Genomic DNA, 16,462 nt, shown 5'->3' with positions numbered 1-16,462 from the left:
ATAATAATTATTATTGAATGAGTGTGAATGGTGGAACCTACCAGGTATGTGGTATGTATTTATGAAATATATTTTCAACGGTTTTTTGTATCGACCTATTGTTTTCATGGCACAAAATCTACTGCTGAATATGAAAAGAACAGGCAACACTGGCCATGTTAGTATGGCCAGACTTCGTGCTACACTAATACGATATTAAAGGTCTTCTGGCTGAACAAAAAATGTGGGAAACTTACAAAAAGAAAGAAAGAAGGACGAAAATAACTATGGTAATTAATTTCAACAAAGATATGTAAGTTATGTATAGGTATCTATATCTGTATAGTGGGGAGGATGAGTGTGAGCCCACAGCACTTAGGCCACATGTGACCCATTGTACATCCTCCCGAGGAGTTTTCCTCCTAGGTAATCGTCCTTTCTGTCCTTTCAGGGAGATGGACAGGTTACTAGGAGACATCTCCTTTATATCGGCACGTGTAGGCCAAGACTCGTCGAACACACACTATCTTATTGACGATAACTCCGGACACTCGCATAAGACATGCCTGACAGTTTCATCTTCCTGTTCATGTATCCTGCATAGAGGTGTGTCCACTAGTCCCATAATATGAAGGTGTTTCCTTAGTTGACAGTGGCCAGTCAGAAATCCTAGTGTTAAGCGTAGGTTTTTTCTGGTCATCCCAGATATTTCTTCGGCCCCAGCTTCCTAGGGTCGCCCAGGGTGATCCTGCCAAGACTGCTTCCTTTGATTCCATCCCATCTCTTTAGGGATTGAACATAGGTGTGACGTTTGTCTAGTTCCGCAATTATCAAAGTCATCAGGCCGTAGGTGTCTCTGGGTCCTAAAATTCTTAGTCCAGCCGCTTCCTTGGCTGAAGAGTCGGCAATGCGATTATCTATATATATATATATATATATATATATATATATATATATATATATATATATATATATATATATATATATATATATATATTTCATAAAAAGTGACATTTTGTAACCGGTCATCAGAGATAAAATGTCAAACTTTTTTCCCGTTACAGAAAAAATAAGTTGATATAATCGATAACCTAAATAATAACTACATTCATAAATTCTACAGTGGCACTATGTTTGCCGAGAAATAATTCAATGTGTTCAATCTTACCAAATAATGAAAAATTGCTGACAAAATTGAAAACTAACTCAATGAACAGAATATTGTTACGGTTTAGAACAGATGAGGCAACAATTTAGAGAAAATACGATGAAAGGTATAAAATTGAATGGCCCAACTCCCAGTGTTTTTGTGAATTCTACTGAAATCAACAGTTGAAGAAAATAGTTGAATCAAAAGTAAACCTGAGAGAATTGTCAGAACATGGAATATCAAAAAATTTGCCGAAATTTCACTACAAGTGTTTCCATAATACCATTGGAAATTATCAATATTTTATGTGTTTCGCTATGATATTCGAGACATTGGTTCACGAACATCGAATGTAAAAAATTATAAAATGATGAGGAAATATTTCTGTATAAAACAAAATTATGCATATGAATTAACACTTAAGAACAACATTCTAGAATAAATTTCATGATAATGGTAGATTCGAATCTATGATGAAACATTGTGGATGTCAGTCACATAAAAATCAGGTTCCCTCGCCAATTTTCTATATTAAATTCGACCTATGGAATATTTTCATTAAAATTTTCACTATTCGTGGCTCGTCATTATTTTCATATTTCAGAGAAAGGCAATGCATGTAATTACAAATATAATTGCTGTTCTTGCTTCAAAATTACATTCGAGTATGTGCGTTTGACGAATTAATAATATGCCAAGAGCATCCTGATGGATTTTAAATTATTATATGTCGATGAATTTACGAAACGAAATATTGTTCGCGCACAGACAAAGCTGTGTAGTTGGCGTCTATGTAAATTTCTATGATTTTTTGCTAGTGAAAACTCCAATAATTGTTATTACATATTTTATGAAAAAACACGCAATGCCATGCCTTGCAGATAACTATCAGTGTTGTTCATTGTCCATGTAATAGAAACTTATACAGGGCTTTCCAACAAAAACTAGACCCCCTTGTAATTCAGAAACGGACGTGTAATCGAAAATTTCAAAAAACACGTAAATTTTTATTTCTAGGGGGAGGGATATGGAAATCTTACCCGAAACTTCACCCCCTGCGGCCAGCAACTACCCCCCCCTATTTTGTTCAGTGGCATGGGGAGTCGAGTGATACATCATTCAAAAGGCCCTTCTATTACTTCTGTAATTTTTTCCGAAATTTAATTTAAGAAAAAACAGAAAACTCGCTGTCGCTCATTTCATTGAGAAAATCAACATGAAATCAACATATAATCAATGGCAACACAGTCAACGGATAAAGTGTTGAAAATGACCTCCATCTAGTTCCATACAATAATACAGTCCACTTTCGAAAGCGTTCCTTGCCTTATTAAAGATATCCGGAGTCAGAAATCGGCATTCCCGAACAATTCACTGTCGTAGGATTTATAGAATTCAGAAGCAGTAAACGTTTTGAAATGGACGACCCTGTTAGTTTTTTTGCGCTGGTAGTTTTTGTTAAACAAAAAGTAGATAGTTGGCCAAATTATTATTCAGTCATCCTTGTTCACTGTGTTCCAACATGGTTCATTCTACTGAAGAAAGAATAGGAATTGTTGCAACCTTTTCTTGAAATAGTGAATGTGCTAAAGCTGCTGTAATATGCGATTACACATTACATGTTTCTGACTCAAAGGGGGGGGGGTAAATTTTCGTTGGAACGTTCTATATAGGGTCGTCCAACAGGGACTTCGGAACTCTGATAACAGTTGATAACGGCCATCTTGTTGAATCACATCTGTCAAATTAGTTTTCACTTATTCAGTCTGTTTTGCCGAATCACGTCATATCACTTTTTTCCCCCCTTCTTGGGAGCCGTCTTACTTGCTCATTTCGTTCACAGCCTTATGGGCCTATTGAATTTTTTTCTCCCATCTTTTAATGTCACATTGTTCCCTATACTAGTTTCAACAGGTACTTCGTTGAACGATTACATTGTTTCTGGGCTTACTTTTGATAGTTCATAAATTGCTTTTCACCTGTTGCTTTATCTGCAGCTAAGTTTTTAGTTATAATGTTCTATTTTTTTCAAATGTGCTTCAATCTTGTGCTCATTAGAAGCCAATCCCAGCTCTATTGAAGCATTTCTTCGGTTTTCTCTTAGACATTCACATACGTTTTTCTGTGTTTCCTGTATATTCCCAAGATAGGTTTTCTTCAAGGTCAAGGTCAACGGTATCGGTTACTGATAGAGTCATCGGCCTCGTGTTCTGGGCAACTCACCGAGACTATGACTATTCATTGTTTCGTCATTCATTAAATCCATCTTCAAATAGCGAGAAAAAGTTCTGGTAGAAGCAGGATTCAAACTCACAAACTTCGTGTTTTTCGATATTTTTCTTCTGACTCACGTCTTATTAGCCCACTGAGAATACTACTGCCACAAATTTACATTCAGACAACAAAAAAAAATACAGCGAATCCTAAAATAATTAACATAATCATATAATCTGTTTCATACTCAGATGTAACGAACAGATGTTGTCCGTTTGAAGATATACATTATTATTAAAACAACGATAAAAATAAAATAAAAACAACAATAAAAGTTAATTGGCGCTCCGGGGCGACTTCATTGATTCAAGTGGCGCATTTGCTTTTTCAGCTGCAGAAAACCCGGAAAAACCTGCAGCTCCACATCATCTGAAGATCTTGATTCAACAATGTCCCCTCTCTTATAAAACAAAATGTAGGGTGTCTCCAGAGGCTCCAATAAATTCAATGCATCGCCAGTACAGTTCGTGACACGACTATCGTCAAACTTAAATCAGTCCGTTTCTTCTTTGACCAAGGCGTAATAATGACCAAATTCAACGCCGGAACCACAGTGAACAATCACTGCATGAATATTATAATAGTGGTCTGCTAGGTTGCAATGTTCATCTATTTCGAACCTTCCAAAGAGTTTCTTGCTTCCGTTAGAGGTTGAGTCTTGTTTGAAAATCATCAGTGTTATTATTAGATTGAGTGGAGCCTCAGCTATACTTGTTTCCTTATAACAGTCAATTAGTTTGGCGCATGTTTGACAATACAGTCGATCATCACCTGTTAAAAGTTCCATTTTCAGATGATTTAACAATAAGCTTTGCACGGACTGGTTATTAGTCGTATTAGGAAAAGCTAGATGAAGTTCCAGAAATTCACATAAGTTTTCGGTACTTCTTGAACATTTACCACAAAGTAAACAAGTGAGGATTTTTCCAGCAAAACGTTTACAACCACAAGACGAGATGGGTTGTACGGAATCATTCAGTCCAGAGCGGTCAGGAGTATTGATTTTGCTATTGTTTTGCTCACGAAGAGTATTCAACAAGAACCCCAAGAATTCGGAACAATCCTCTCGTTCTCCAGGAAATCGGTTGGAGGGAAAGATGATACCTTCTTACGAAACTGCAGCTGCATGAACAGGTGGTTGAGTTTGATGAATAAGTAGGAAACATGCCCGTTCTCGTTCATCATTAAAACTTCGTTCTTGAAATCATTATTATGCGAATGTGAGGCACTGAATCACAGGAGGCAGGCAATATATGGACGTACAAAATTACGCCCAGAAGGATATGACGAACATCCAACACGGAACCTGTACAAACTAGTACAGGTAACGAGACTGATAGAATGGGTGTCATGAGGAGATGGGATAATAAACGCAATAAGCCCAAGAGGCTGCAGTGTTTTCTGGAGACTTGGACTAAATGGACAAGTCAGACAGCTCCCAAGGTACAAAAAAAAACCTCACGAGTGGTTAATCCTTTTAATCTGCCAACACCACGTACAAATATTCTGAAACGTTCACCTCTGCATAACATGTTTATCAAATGGAAGTCAGCAAGTTGTCAGTCGACATTTTTTACTGTTCCATCTCTGAGATTAGGTCTTTTCACTTCAGCTAATTCAATATGTATTGGTTTTGCCTTACAACTTATTGTAATTGTATTGTATTGTGATTTGACTAATATCCCTGTTCTTTAGTTGGGTGTAACCTGAACAGTGTATAAATAAATAAATTCGCCATATATTTGTGCAACCGGGCTAAACCATCACAGCAGAGTCCTTATGAAATTGATGAAATTACGTCAGCAGCAGCCGGCAATGGTTAACAGAAGAGGTTGGATCCTGCTCCACGAGAACGTCCATCCGCACATTTCATAAATTACCTTCCGAAAAAAAAAAAGAATTGGGAGTAGAACTGCCACACCCACCATACTTACCAGATCTTTCGCCAACCAACTACCATCTTTTCAAACACTTTGATAAATTTTTGCCGGTAGAACTTTCGCCAATCAAGACCAGGCAAAACGGCCTTTCTTGACGTCATCGAATCCCGAGCACACTGAGCAATGATAACGGATTATTTCGATTGAATTGAATTGGTATTCGCTGGGATATTATAGTTAGAATTAGACACATGAAAATGGATAAAACTTTGTAAACAACCTAATATAAAAGTCTCCTGAAACTTCTCGTACGAGTGAAAATTTTGGCTATTGGTTTTCTTATAGATAAATTCATTTGTATCCCAGCGCAGTGAGTAGGTATTAACGTCAGAGATGCATTTCATTAATTCGGACTTCCATTGTCTAATATGATATGAATTGATTTGAAATCCTGAAAAAATCCTTAACAAATTGAAAAAGATTAGCTGAAAAATAACAATTATATCAAGCAAAAAAAACTGAAATTTCAATGAAATAAAATACAAGCAACAACCAAAAAAAATTGAACTAATAACACGAGATGGAAATTAAAAAATAACTAACAAGAAATGAAAATTGAAAATTTCACGACGTTTCGATTGTTAGTATCCACAATCGTCTTCGGGTGATAACTGGACACTAACAATCGAAACGTCTTGAAGTAACTTGATTTGGAATCTTTTGATTTTTTGTTTCTTGTTGATAATTTTTGAATTTTCATCTCGTGTTAATAGTTAAATTTTTTTACTTTTGTTTTGGTTGTTGCTTGCATTATATTTCATTGTGATTTCGGTTTATTCTTCCTTAATATAATTGTTATTTTTCAGCCTATCTATTTGTTACAGATTCTTTCAGGGATTTAAAATCAATTCATATCATATTAGACAATGGAAGTCCCCACTAAGGAAATGCACGACGAAACATTGTTAACCACCTTCAATTTTCACGCAACGGTATAGCATTATTAACTATTCTTCCCGGGTCTCAACCCTGCATTACCAACGGTTTCCAAAGTCGCCTTTTGGGAATTAAGAGAACATTTGAGCGCCAATCTCTGAGAATTCGCTTTCCCCGTCCCATATCTCGTAGGTTTAGGTATGAAAACTTTTGGCGCATCCATTCCTACCCCAGAGTATACTAGAGAGAAAGTCCGTTCAGAATACAAAGCGATTTGATAATAACGAAATTTACTGCATTTTTCGAAGTTTTGGTCGTGCGAATTTTCGATGTGCAAATTGGAAAAGTTTCATTTGTTTTATTCTGTGTTTGATCCATTAGTTAAGAAAACAACTTTTAATCCAATTTAATCCATTAATACACTGGACCACACGACTGAGGTCGTGTGGTCCATCTATATACAGGGTGGGCCATCGAAAACTTGACATGGAGGTTTTGGGTACTAATCTTGCAAATCCTAAAAAACGCTCAGACGGGTCGATTTTTATTGAGAGGAAGACAGTTTTTTTCTCACTTACAGCGTCGTCACTTCAACCCCGGAGCAGAGGGATGAACTGGGAACTTGGGGGGGGGCTGGGAGGGACTCACAGATCGTTTGAAAGATCTTGGAATTCTCTAAGCAATGGTGTGCATTTTTTTAAACTTGGACCGATAATCAACTCTTTCAATAATGTTAACAGCAACAAATTGTTTTACGCCACTGCTCAATTGGAATGTATTTGAAACTCTTTCATTTGTTTCTTACGCTACTTTCTTGTGAATTTTTTAGTTCTTCTATAATAAGAGGACTATTACAATTGAGAAATGGTTAAAGATACTGTTTCTATTTCTCATTTGTATGTTGAAAGTGATATCTACATTATTACTAGTAGTGAGTGCCGTAAAGTGTTGCTAAAGAAATAATGGTTTACACAACTGCAGAGAGGGTTGAGTTGATTGAACTGTACTATGGAAATAGACTTCGTCAGGTCGCTTATATGAAATAAAATAGATAAGAACTGAAAAAAATGGACAATACCCACAATTGATAATTGTTAGGATTTTTGTTGATCAGGACCATTTCGTGAAAAAGCCTTCTAGACATATTTTTTTGAATATAAAGCTTTTGCTTGATCAAATTTGATTTTGTGTCCTATTTCAATAGAATGTTGAGCTTGTGCACATGAAATTTTGATTAATCTCATATCACTTTTCTGTGAAGTTATTCTGCCTTCTAATGTTCTGGAAGTTGTTCCAATATAATTTGAATCACAATTATTACATAGTGTGAACAACGTTTGATTTTTTCAAACATTTTTCTAATGTTTTCCAATGAATTCAGTGCCACCAGATTTATACATCCTGAATTAATCTCCGATGACTGGAAATTACGGTTGCGTAATGCGTATTTATGTTGACGCAGATGGTTTGGTGTACTTATACCTGTACTTATACCTGTACCTCCACCAAATATGAGCCCAATATATACGGCCGCCTGTGAAGGATAAAGGATCAGATTAGTAAAAAAAAATGATCATCAGAAATTCTCGAGCGCGTCAGAATACGGTAGAGTGAGTTAATTACCTGCTAAAAAGTGTATATTCCAGTAATCTAACAATTTGAGAGTGACGTTAAGAAAGGGGAGGGCAGCAAAGTTGTAAAAAAATCACGTCATTTCGACATTCTCGAGCGTAGCTAATTTTTTTTATTTTGAAGGACAAAATTCAAAGATAACGAAAAATATATAATCTGACGATTTTCGCAAGCCGAAATAACAAAAATTCGTCGATAAAGTTTAATGCGTGCAGCTGTGTGATACCTATATTTCCCTCTTCGAGTTTCTATTCCTCTATTCTCTATTCACTTCTTCTCTCACTTACTCTCTGACTCCGTCCCCACTCTGAATTCTGTTGCCACAGCTGATCACAAAGACTCGTTCGTGATGAAGATGAAGATGATGATCAATTAATCAATTAATTGATGGATGTAGCCGTTACTGCGTGGTAGGAAATCATAATGAAGAAAAGAGAAATTAAACTTTCTATGTTTTTTACCACTTTTATTTGTAACTAACGTTACTTCAGTTTCGTCCTATAAGGATATTTTCAAACTTATACAATATATTGGGACATTTTCAAACTTATACAATATATATGTTTGAAAATGTCCTTATAGGACGAAACTGCAGTAACGTTATTTACAAATAAAAGTGGTAGAAACATAGAAAGTTTAATTTCTCTTTTCTTCATCAATTAATCAATTGATTATGAAAAATAATTTTTTGAGGATTTTTTTGAAATTATTTTCTTATAAATACAAGTATACTACGTAAAAAACATACACTTATTCATTTGTATGCTATTTCCTGAGCTTTTCAATTAATTAATTTCAATGAATTGAATTTTTTTTTTATATTGTTTTTGTAATATTAAGCGAATCCCTCTAGATAATCGTCAGATTATGATACAGAATGTCTAAAACATAAAGATGAACCATATATATCTCAATCTGACGCGCTTGAGTATTTCAAAATGGCGAATTATTTTTGCACATTATAATAATGACCGCGAGTTTGCGTCAGATCGAAATCGTCAGATTGTTGAATAAGAGCTTTTTTTGTTGCACTTAACACCCCCTTAGAATAAATTTTTTTCTTTTCACTTTTGATCCTTACTCATAACCACCCGCATCATGCAAACGATCAGATTAACATACCAACATTATTAAAAATACGTAGTACATTGATGCTATCAATATCTGACGCGCTCGAGTATGTCCATGCAACAGTATTTTTTTACATATTCAAAAATCTATAGCCGCTTCCCCCACCGATGAAAAAGTATATATTACATAACATTTTATTCTTCTTATCATCTAAGATTCGCAACCTGATAAGTCTCAATGACGCTCGAGTAAATCCCCATTTTGCATCGTAGGCTTCTCTGCTATGTGTGTTTGGCATAGTCTGCGGTTTCTTTTATGCTCCTTCAGCCTTGTTTCCATGGATCTTTTGGGATAGAGTTTTCCAATTCTGTCTGTGACCCTAGGAATGTCTAGTAGACACGAAAGTGCAATCATTTGTGCCTCCTCTCCGGTTTCAACCATGCAGAACTTGTTGATTTCGGGTACATTGTATCCTTTCGATCTCAAGGTCACTTGAAGATGTTCCAGTTCTTTCTCTAGATGCTCTGGTCAACATATTCTTCGACGGTGCCTTCAAACCCGAAAAGTAGTGACACTGTTAACCTCGGCTGGGAAACCCTCAACAATTTTATTACAATTTCTGATGGTACTAGCCCCGGTGTTAACCACTATTCATTTCATATGTATCGAATTGAACTTTTCCAAATATCACTTGTGTCATAAAATTGCGGGAAAGGGTGTATTGCTTTTATCATAGAATGATCAAACTATCGAAACATATTCATTTACGGCAGCAAATGTCGCAACTAGCCCACTCACTTGAGAGGTCATTCACATCAATGTGGGTGATGTTGCTAAGTAATAAAATGTATACAAACAAACACCTGGACATTTGGCTTTTCAACTATTTATCTGTGGTAGGGTGAACAGCTGGTAATTTCCGCAAGTGATTCAACACAATATTTACCTCGACAAAGTGGATTATTTCTCAATCAATAGAAGAAAAATATACCCGTGTATGTGACCAAATTATCATAACAATGAACAACGTGAACGATTCATAATTTTCAAGTCATATATCAAATGTTGATCCTTGATTGAACACAATAATTTTATAGATGACAGGAGTAGATGTTCAACAAATGTAACACCGATCTTCCTTCATACATATCAGGAATCTGTTTCAAGACTGGTTTGAAAAGCAGAAACTTCCTAGAAGTTTTGAAATTGCTCCCAAATCCACATAATACAAAATTGACATAATTTACAAAGTAGATGAAGAAATCTTCATATATACAGTTGTCATCGTACATAGTTGGGATAAAAAAGTGTTTTTGATAAATTCAATATCCGTATTAGTTTTCCTGAAGAATTTTCATTGATATATTTTATGTTTGTCTTCATTTTGAAATTGCTCATCTTCAATATAAGTTTCAATGGAGAAGTAGGAAGACAAAGAAGGAACATGTTCCAAACGTGGTATATATTTCTTTAAAAACGATCGATAATATTTTAAAGAGTGTGTAGCTTCCTGTGAGTTTGATCGATTGAATTCAAGCAATATTGATGACTGAGTATCTAAGTAAAATGATGCATGTAGTCATAACTACTTGGTAAGATATCATGTTTTTATACCACTTGTATTTGTAACTAACGTTACTGGAGTTTCATCCTACAAGGACATTTTCAAAATTGTTTTCTTTTGAAAATGTATTTGTGGGACGAAACTACGGTAACGTTAGTTTCAAATACAAGTACTATAAACACATAAAATTTAATTCTCATTTTTCATGATGTTGATGTACGAGTTGATGTACCTCGAAACGACAATGAGAATAAAAATGAGTTTTAATGCTGCTCAAAGCTTCATTATTGGTCCGGTAATATTTCTCATCTATATTAATTCTATATCTGAATTGAAACTTGTTAATGAATTTACAGATTTTCGAAGAGTATTCATGTATTCAACATTTTTGTTGAACAATATCATTATTAAAACGGAAAAAAGTTGAAGACTGGACAGCTTTTACAGAGTTTTTAGAAGGATCAGAGTTTTTAGAAGGGTCGGTATTCAACCGATTAAAATGGAATCGGTGTCAACATCAATATTTTTGTCAGTTAAGTCTAGTTTTCGTAATTCAATGACTCTGACATACAGTGAATTTTTTTAATGTCCCCTACCCTTTTATTTTTTGAACGGGTCAACTTAAAAAATTGAAATTTGGGATAATGAAATTAATGCATGAATACTTCATTTTGAAGTGAAATTGACAGGTGAAACTTTCAAGATGGCGACTGGGCGCCATGTGGGAAAAAAATTAAATGGAAAAGGGGTTTTGTGACACATATTTTCGGAGCTCCTGACAAATGCTTCACAAACCTAGAATATAATGTCAATATATTCAACTACTACAAAATGACGGGACTTTTATTAATTGCCTGAATACATTGACATTTAACTACATAATATGGGTAATAAGCTTGAGGTCAGTTCAAAAGATGCTCGAAATGGTTGCTTTGAACTTCTTGACATATGAACAGCCTATCCGATATTTCACGCCGAACATTTTCGAACACAGTAACGTCAATATCTCTACAAATATTTATTATTCTCTGCCGCACATCCAATATCAGGTTTAGTTTCGTACACCTTTTGCTTCAAATAACCCTATAAAAATGTCCAACGGTGTCAAATCTGGCGAGCGGGCTGGCCATTCTGTAGGACCTCGACGGCCAATCCAACGACCAGAAAAAGTAGTAGCCAAATAGTTTCTTACTCGTCTGGAATAATGTGGTGGTGCTTCATCTTGTTGAAATACAATATGGTTTCTCAATATTCCTGCCCAAACGTTAATTTTGTCTGGATATTGGGTATGTGTTTCCCGGAAAACGTGAGGGTTGGTGTCACTCCAATAGCGGCAAACAAAAAATAACTTAAGAAACCTTACAGGGTTGTTGAAATTGCCATATGGCAGATAAAAAGAAATATTTCTAGAAATATCAATATTAATGTGTTTGTCTTCAGGAAATGTTTTGCCATTTTGTAGTAGGTGAAGATATTGACTTCATTTTCTATGGTTTTGAAGTATTCGTCGGGAGCTTCAAAAAGACGTGTCACATGACCCCCCTTTCCATTAATTTTTTTTCCCAGATGGCGCCCAGTCGCCATATTGAAAGATTCGTCTGTGAATTTCACTTCAAAATAAAGTATTCATGCATTAATTTCATTATCTCAAATTTCAATTTTTTGAGTTGACCCGTTCAAAAAATAAAAGGGGGGACATTAAAGAAATGTACTGTATTTCAACGAGTATTCAACATAAATCTTAAAATTTGGATTTTTGAATTCATATTCTCAATTCTTTTTTCTAAAAATAATCTCAAAATATTTCTCTCATACACCAAAGACAATCGATCAAGAAACATGCAATCCTATAATTTTCCCAATTTTGCTTTCAAACTCAAGTTATTTGTTTAGCAAAATTGAATTCGGGATCAAACCATCTAACACTGACCTTTCTTTATACATGTTGAGAGTCTGTCAAAAACTGGTTCAAAAAACGGGAACTTCCTAGAACTCCTATCAAAAATGAAGTTCGTAACTTCCACTTCACTAATCACTACAAGACAAAGTTGACATCAGTCACCAACTCCTCGAAAAATCCTCAGAAGAGTGCCCTGCTATATTCACTATATTCGCGCATTTTGATCAACTCGCGTACGGTTCAAAAGCGCGGCTTCTACGATATGTCCATTCGCAGTCGGCTGTGGAATAAGCTGTCTGTGAACTCTACAGGTATGAACTCCCACCCAACCGATTCTCCGTTTCTGTTGGCTTCGTTTATTCGGCGCGGTTTCCTTGTTGGCGGCACGGTGAATTGACTTGCAGTATGTCGATAACGGGAACGCGTATTTACTTGTATTTGTTTATATTCGGAGTGCGTTAAGTAATTTGTTGTAATTGGATAATTAAAGGTATCGCTGGAGACGAGCGAGATTGGCGCAGAGCTTCGGGAGGAGATCAGAATGTTTAATGAAGGATGGATTGTTGATGTAACAGACAAACTAGCCGAGAACATGTATGGTTTGAGCGTTGGACATGTTATGCTGTCTCTTGTTGTCTTTTCATTTGCTCAGAATATAAATAGTCGGGTTCACAATTGATAATCTGAGTTCCAAGACCAAATATCTCAAAATCTATTTGAGATATCTGAAATCTGGAAAGAAGATGAAGAGCATAATCTTTACTTAAACCTAGTTCCACCTCTCGGAACTAAACCGACAATGTTTATAATTTGAATTTCAAGGTGAACATTCAACTGAAAAGGTATACTGGGGGTTCCAGCATTGACCCAACATGGAAGAAAAAAATTCACCTATTCAGTATGAATTTTGTAGAATATTATGTAAGACAAATGGTAGGTGAAGCTGGAAGCCAGGAACAAGGAACGAAAAATCATATACCAAATAGCGAACGAGAATGGATACACCCAAAAGACAATCGATAAATTAGAAAACAGAATCAAACAAAAACTACAGAACAGGTATCAAACCAATAAAACAGATAAAACAACACAACGATGGACAGCATTTACGTACGTAGGTCACCAAACCAAAAAACTAGCAAACATCTTCAAACCCCCGAACATCAACATCATTTATAAGCCAAACATGCAAATAACACCAAACATAAACAGCTATGAAAAAGAAGAACACAAAAACCTAAACGGGGTGTACAGCATACAATGCTCGAACTGCAACAAATTCTAAATCGGCCAAACCAAGAAAAAACTGATCCAAAGTTACGACGAGCACAAAAAGGCATACATAAACCCAATAATATATAAATCAAACCTCGCAACACATGCCATTCAAAACAAACACAATTTCCCCCCACCAGAGAACATAAAACTCATGAAACAAGTCGATAAGGGAAACCGTATGGACATCTGGGAAATCTTGAACATCCATGAATTTAACAGTCATGATTCACAAATCAAAACACAAAAAGACCTAACATTCAATATATTAAAACAAAACAATACACACTCCTTGAAAAAGTTAACCTATAGAGACGATCCAGCACAAAGAATATTACAAATACCTTAAGTACCTGCATAAAGGCGTTCGGCCCGCAAAAAAGACAAACAAGAGGTAGTGAGAATCTCTGGAAGGAATATTGACTGGCAAGCGCAGGTAAAGTACCTCGGCCTTCTAATAGACTGTATGCTCACTTGGAACCCGCACATCATGTGCGTTAAATCAAAGATCGAGGGTCGGATAGCTAGTCTGTACCCTCTGATCAATAGAAGATCCAAATTGAGTTTGAAAAACAAAATTACCACTACAATACGATGTTCAAGCCTGTCTTCATGTATGCTTCAGGCGTCTGGGGACAAGCGGCTCCGTCCAACATCATGCCATACAAAACAAACATAATTTCCCCCACCAGAGAACATAAAACTCATGAAACAATTCGATAAGGGAAACCGTATGGACATCTGGGAAATCTTAAACATCAATGAATTCAACAGTCATGATTCACTTATCGAGGAACAATTACAAATCAAAACACAAAAAGACCTAAGAATCAATATATTAAACAAAACAATACACACTCCTTGAAAAAGTTAACCTAGAGACGATCCAACACAAAGAATATTACAAATACCTTAAGTACCTGCATAAAGGCGTTCGGCCCGCAAAAAAAGACAAACAAGAGGTAGTGAGAATCTCTGAAAGGGAGATTGACTAGCAAGCGCGAGTTGAGTACCTCGGCCTTCTAATAGACCGTAGGCTCACTTGGAACCCGCACATCATGTGCGTTAAATCAAAGATCGAGGGTCGGATAGCTAGTCTGTACCCTCTGATCAATAGAAGATCCAAATTGAGTTTGAAAAACAAAATTACCACTACAATACGATGTTCAAGCCTGTCATCATGTATGCTTCAGGCGTCTGGGGACAAGCGGCTCCGTCCAACATCTCCATCTTGGAAATATTACAAAACAAGTTGATTAGGATGATTGTGAATGCTCCTTGGTTCGTGCGGAATGAAGCCATACGCAGAGATTTGCAGCTGCCTTCCATTTGGCAGTCCATTCAGTCGAGGAATCGGCGAGTTTTTGAAGGTGCGGAAACTCACGAAAATCCGTTAGTTAGGGAAGCTATAGACTATGCTGTAGACGACCCCTCCCGATATAGAAGGCACCGACATTGTCGAATGAGGCCCTCATGTCCCCCGTTAACGGACGAATAGCTTTTTCATCCATCCCACCCCGGCCAGGTAGGGGTATCCCGTGAAGGGCGGTACTGGTTCAGTAACTTCTGATGTAAAATAATACAGGAAAGTCAGTTAATCAATGGGTACCCACTTATACAATCCTATCTGTTTCACCCGCGTTACCATTAGAACCTACCCTGTGTGTTATTCTAGGTCATGATCTATCTATATACCAACTAACATTTGAATCTGTTGAGCTATTAAGGCGTGAAAATGTAAATACATACATTACATTCATCCATTCTCACAATCTCTACGCATTTATAAAATCAGTAGGAAGTGGATTAGTAGGATTACCAATCTATGTCATTCTGACAGTCTCATCTTCCTGTGTGAACAGGAAGATGAGACTGTTAGGCATGTCCTGTGCGAGTGCCCGGAGTTATCGTCAATAAGAGAGTGTGTGTTCGGCGAGTTTCGGCCTACACCTGCCGATATGAAGGAGCGGAAAGTCTCCCAGCGGAAAAGGACAGGATGGACGATGACCTAGGAGGACAACTCCTCGGGAGGATGTACAATGTGTTACATGTGGCCTAAGTGCGTGGGCTTACACTCACCCTCCCTACTCTACAGATACATTCTAATCCTTTCAGTTTTTTTTTGCTGATGCTATTCAATATTGTATAAGTGGGTACCTATTGATTGACAGACACTCTTGGAGTACAAACTGAATAGAAAAAAGTGTTTTTTGTATAAATCAATGTTCATTAAAAAATAGTAGAAAAAACGTGTTTTTTGTATAAATCAATGTTCATAAAAAATAGTTGTTATTTTTTTTTTGTGTAATCCAATGTTTGTATAAAAGTAGTCGTTTCGAGAGAGCTTTTTTTTGTCAGTTTGTGTCTGAAAGTTACTAATTGTATTTTTAGAGTCTACCACTTTTTTTGTAAAAATAGTGAAAACCAAATAGTTTTTTCCCAAGAAGTAATCTCTCTTTCCACTTTCAATTCAATTCAATTCAATTAACTAATTATATGGTTTACATCACGCATTAATTTTTGGGGTGAACTTTTCAGTTTGATCGTTTTCTAGAATTATTCATTTTTACATAATGGAAGGTTAAAAACCTAAAAAATATCAAGAAACACAATTTATTACTAATCAGTTCAAACTACCAACAGATGTTTTTAATTTTTTGAATGGATTCACCTTTGAACTTCCGCCTCCATCTCCGCTAATGTGTTTTTCATCACAACCACATCTTTTTTCGTTCGGTCATATCTCATTGCTAGCACAGAGGTACATATTGGTTAATAGATTCTCAAAGATAAAGCAAAAC

General features: G+C 36.1%; 1 protein-coding gene across 1 annotated transcript in view; it reads right to left on the bottom strand.

Annotated features, from left to right (window-relative positions):
- LOC111503033 (uncharacterized) overlaps positions 1-12,671 on the bottom strand; it is a 341,553-nt gene extending 328,882 nt beyond the window's left edge. Inside the window, exon 1 of the mRNA XM_074169507.1 lies at positions 12,417-12,671. Within this exon, the coding sequence (XP_074025608.1) occupies positions 12,417-12,430 (14 nt within the window). The 5' untranslated portion in view covers positions 12,431-12,671. The remainder of the gene's footprint in view (positions 1-12,416) is intronic.
- Positions 12,672-16,462: the final 3,791 nt, after the last annotated feature.

Source organism: Leptinotarsa decemlineata, unplaced genomic scaffold (assembly GCF_025532065.1).
Source record: "Leptinotarsa decemlineata unplaced genomic scaffold, Ldec_3_MD MMD2_P_RNA_scaffold_5, whole genome shotgun sequence".
NCBI classification, from domain to species: Eukaryota; Metazoa; Arthropoda; class Insecta; order Coleoptera; family Chrysomelidae; genus Leptinotarsa; species Leptinotarsa decemlineata.
This window is presented reverse-complemented; position numbering and strand designations above follow the sequence as displayed.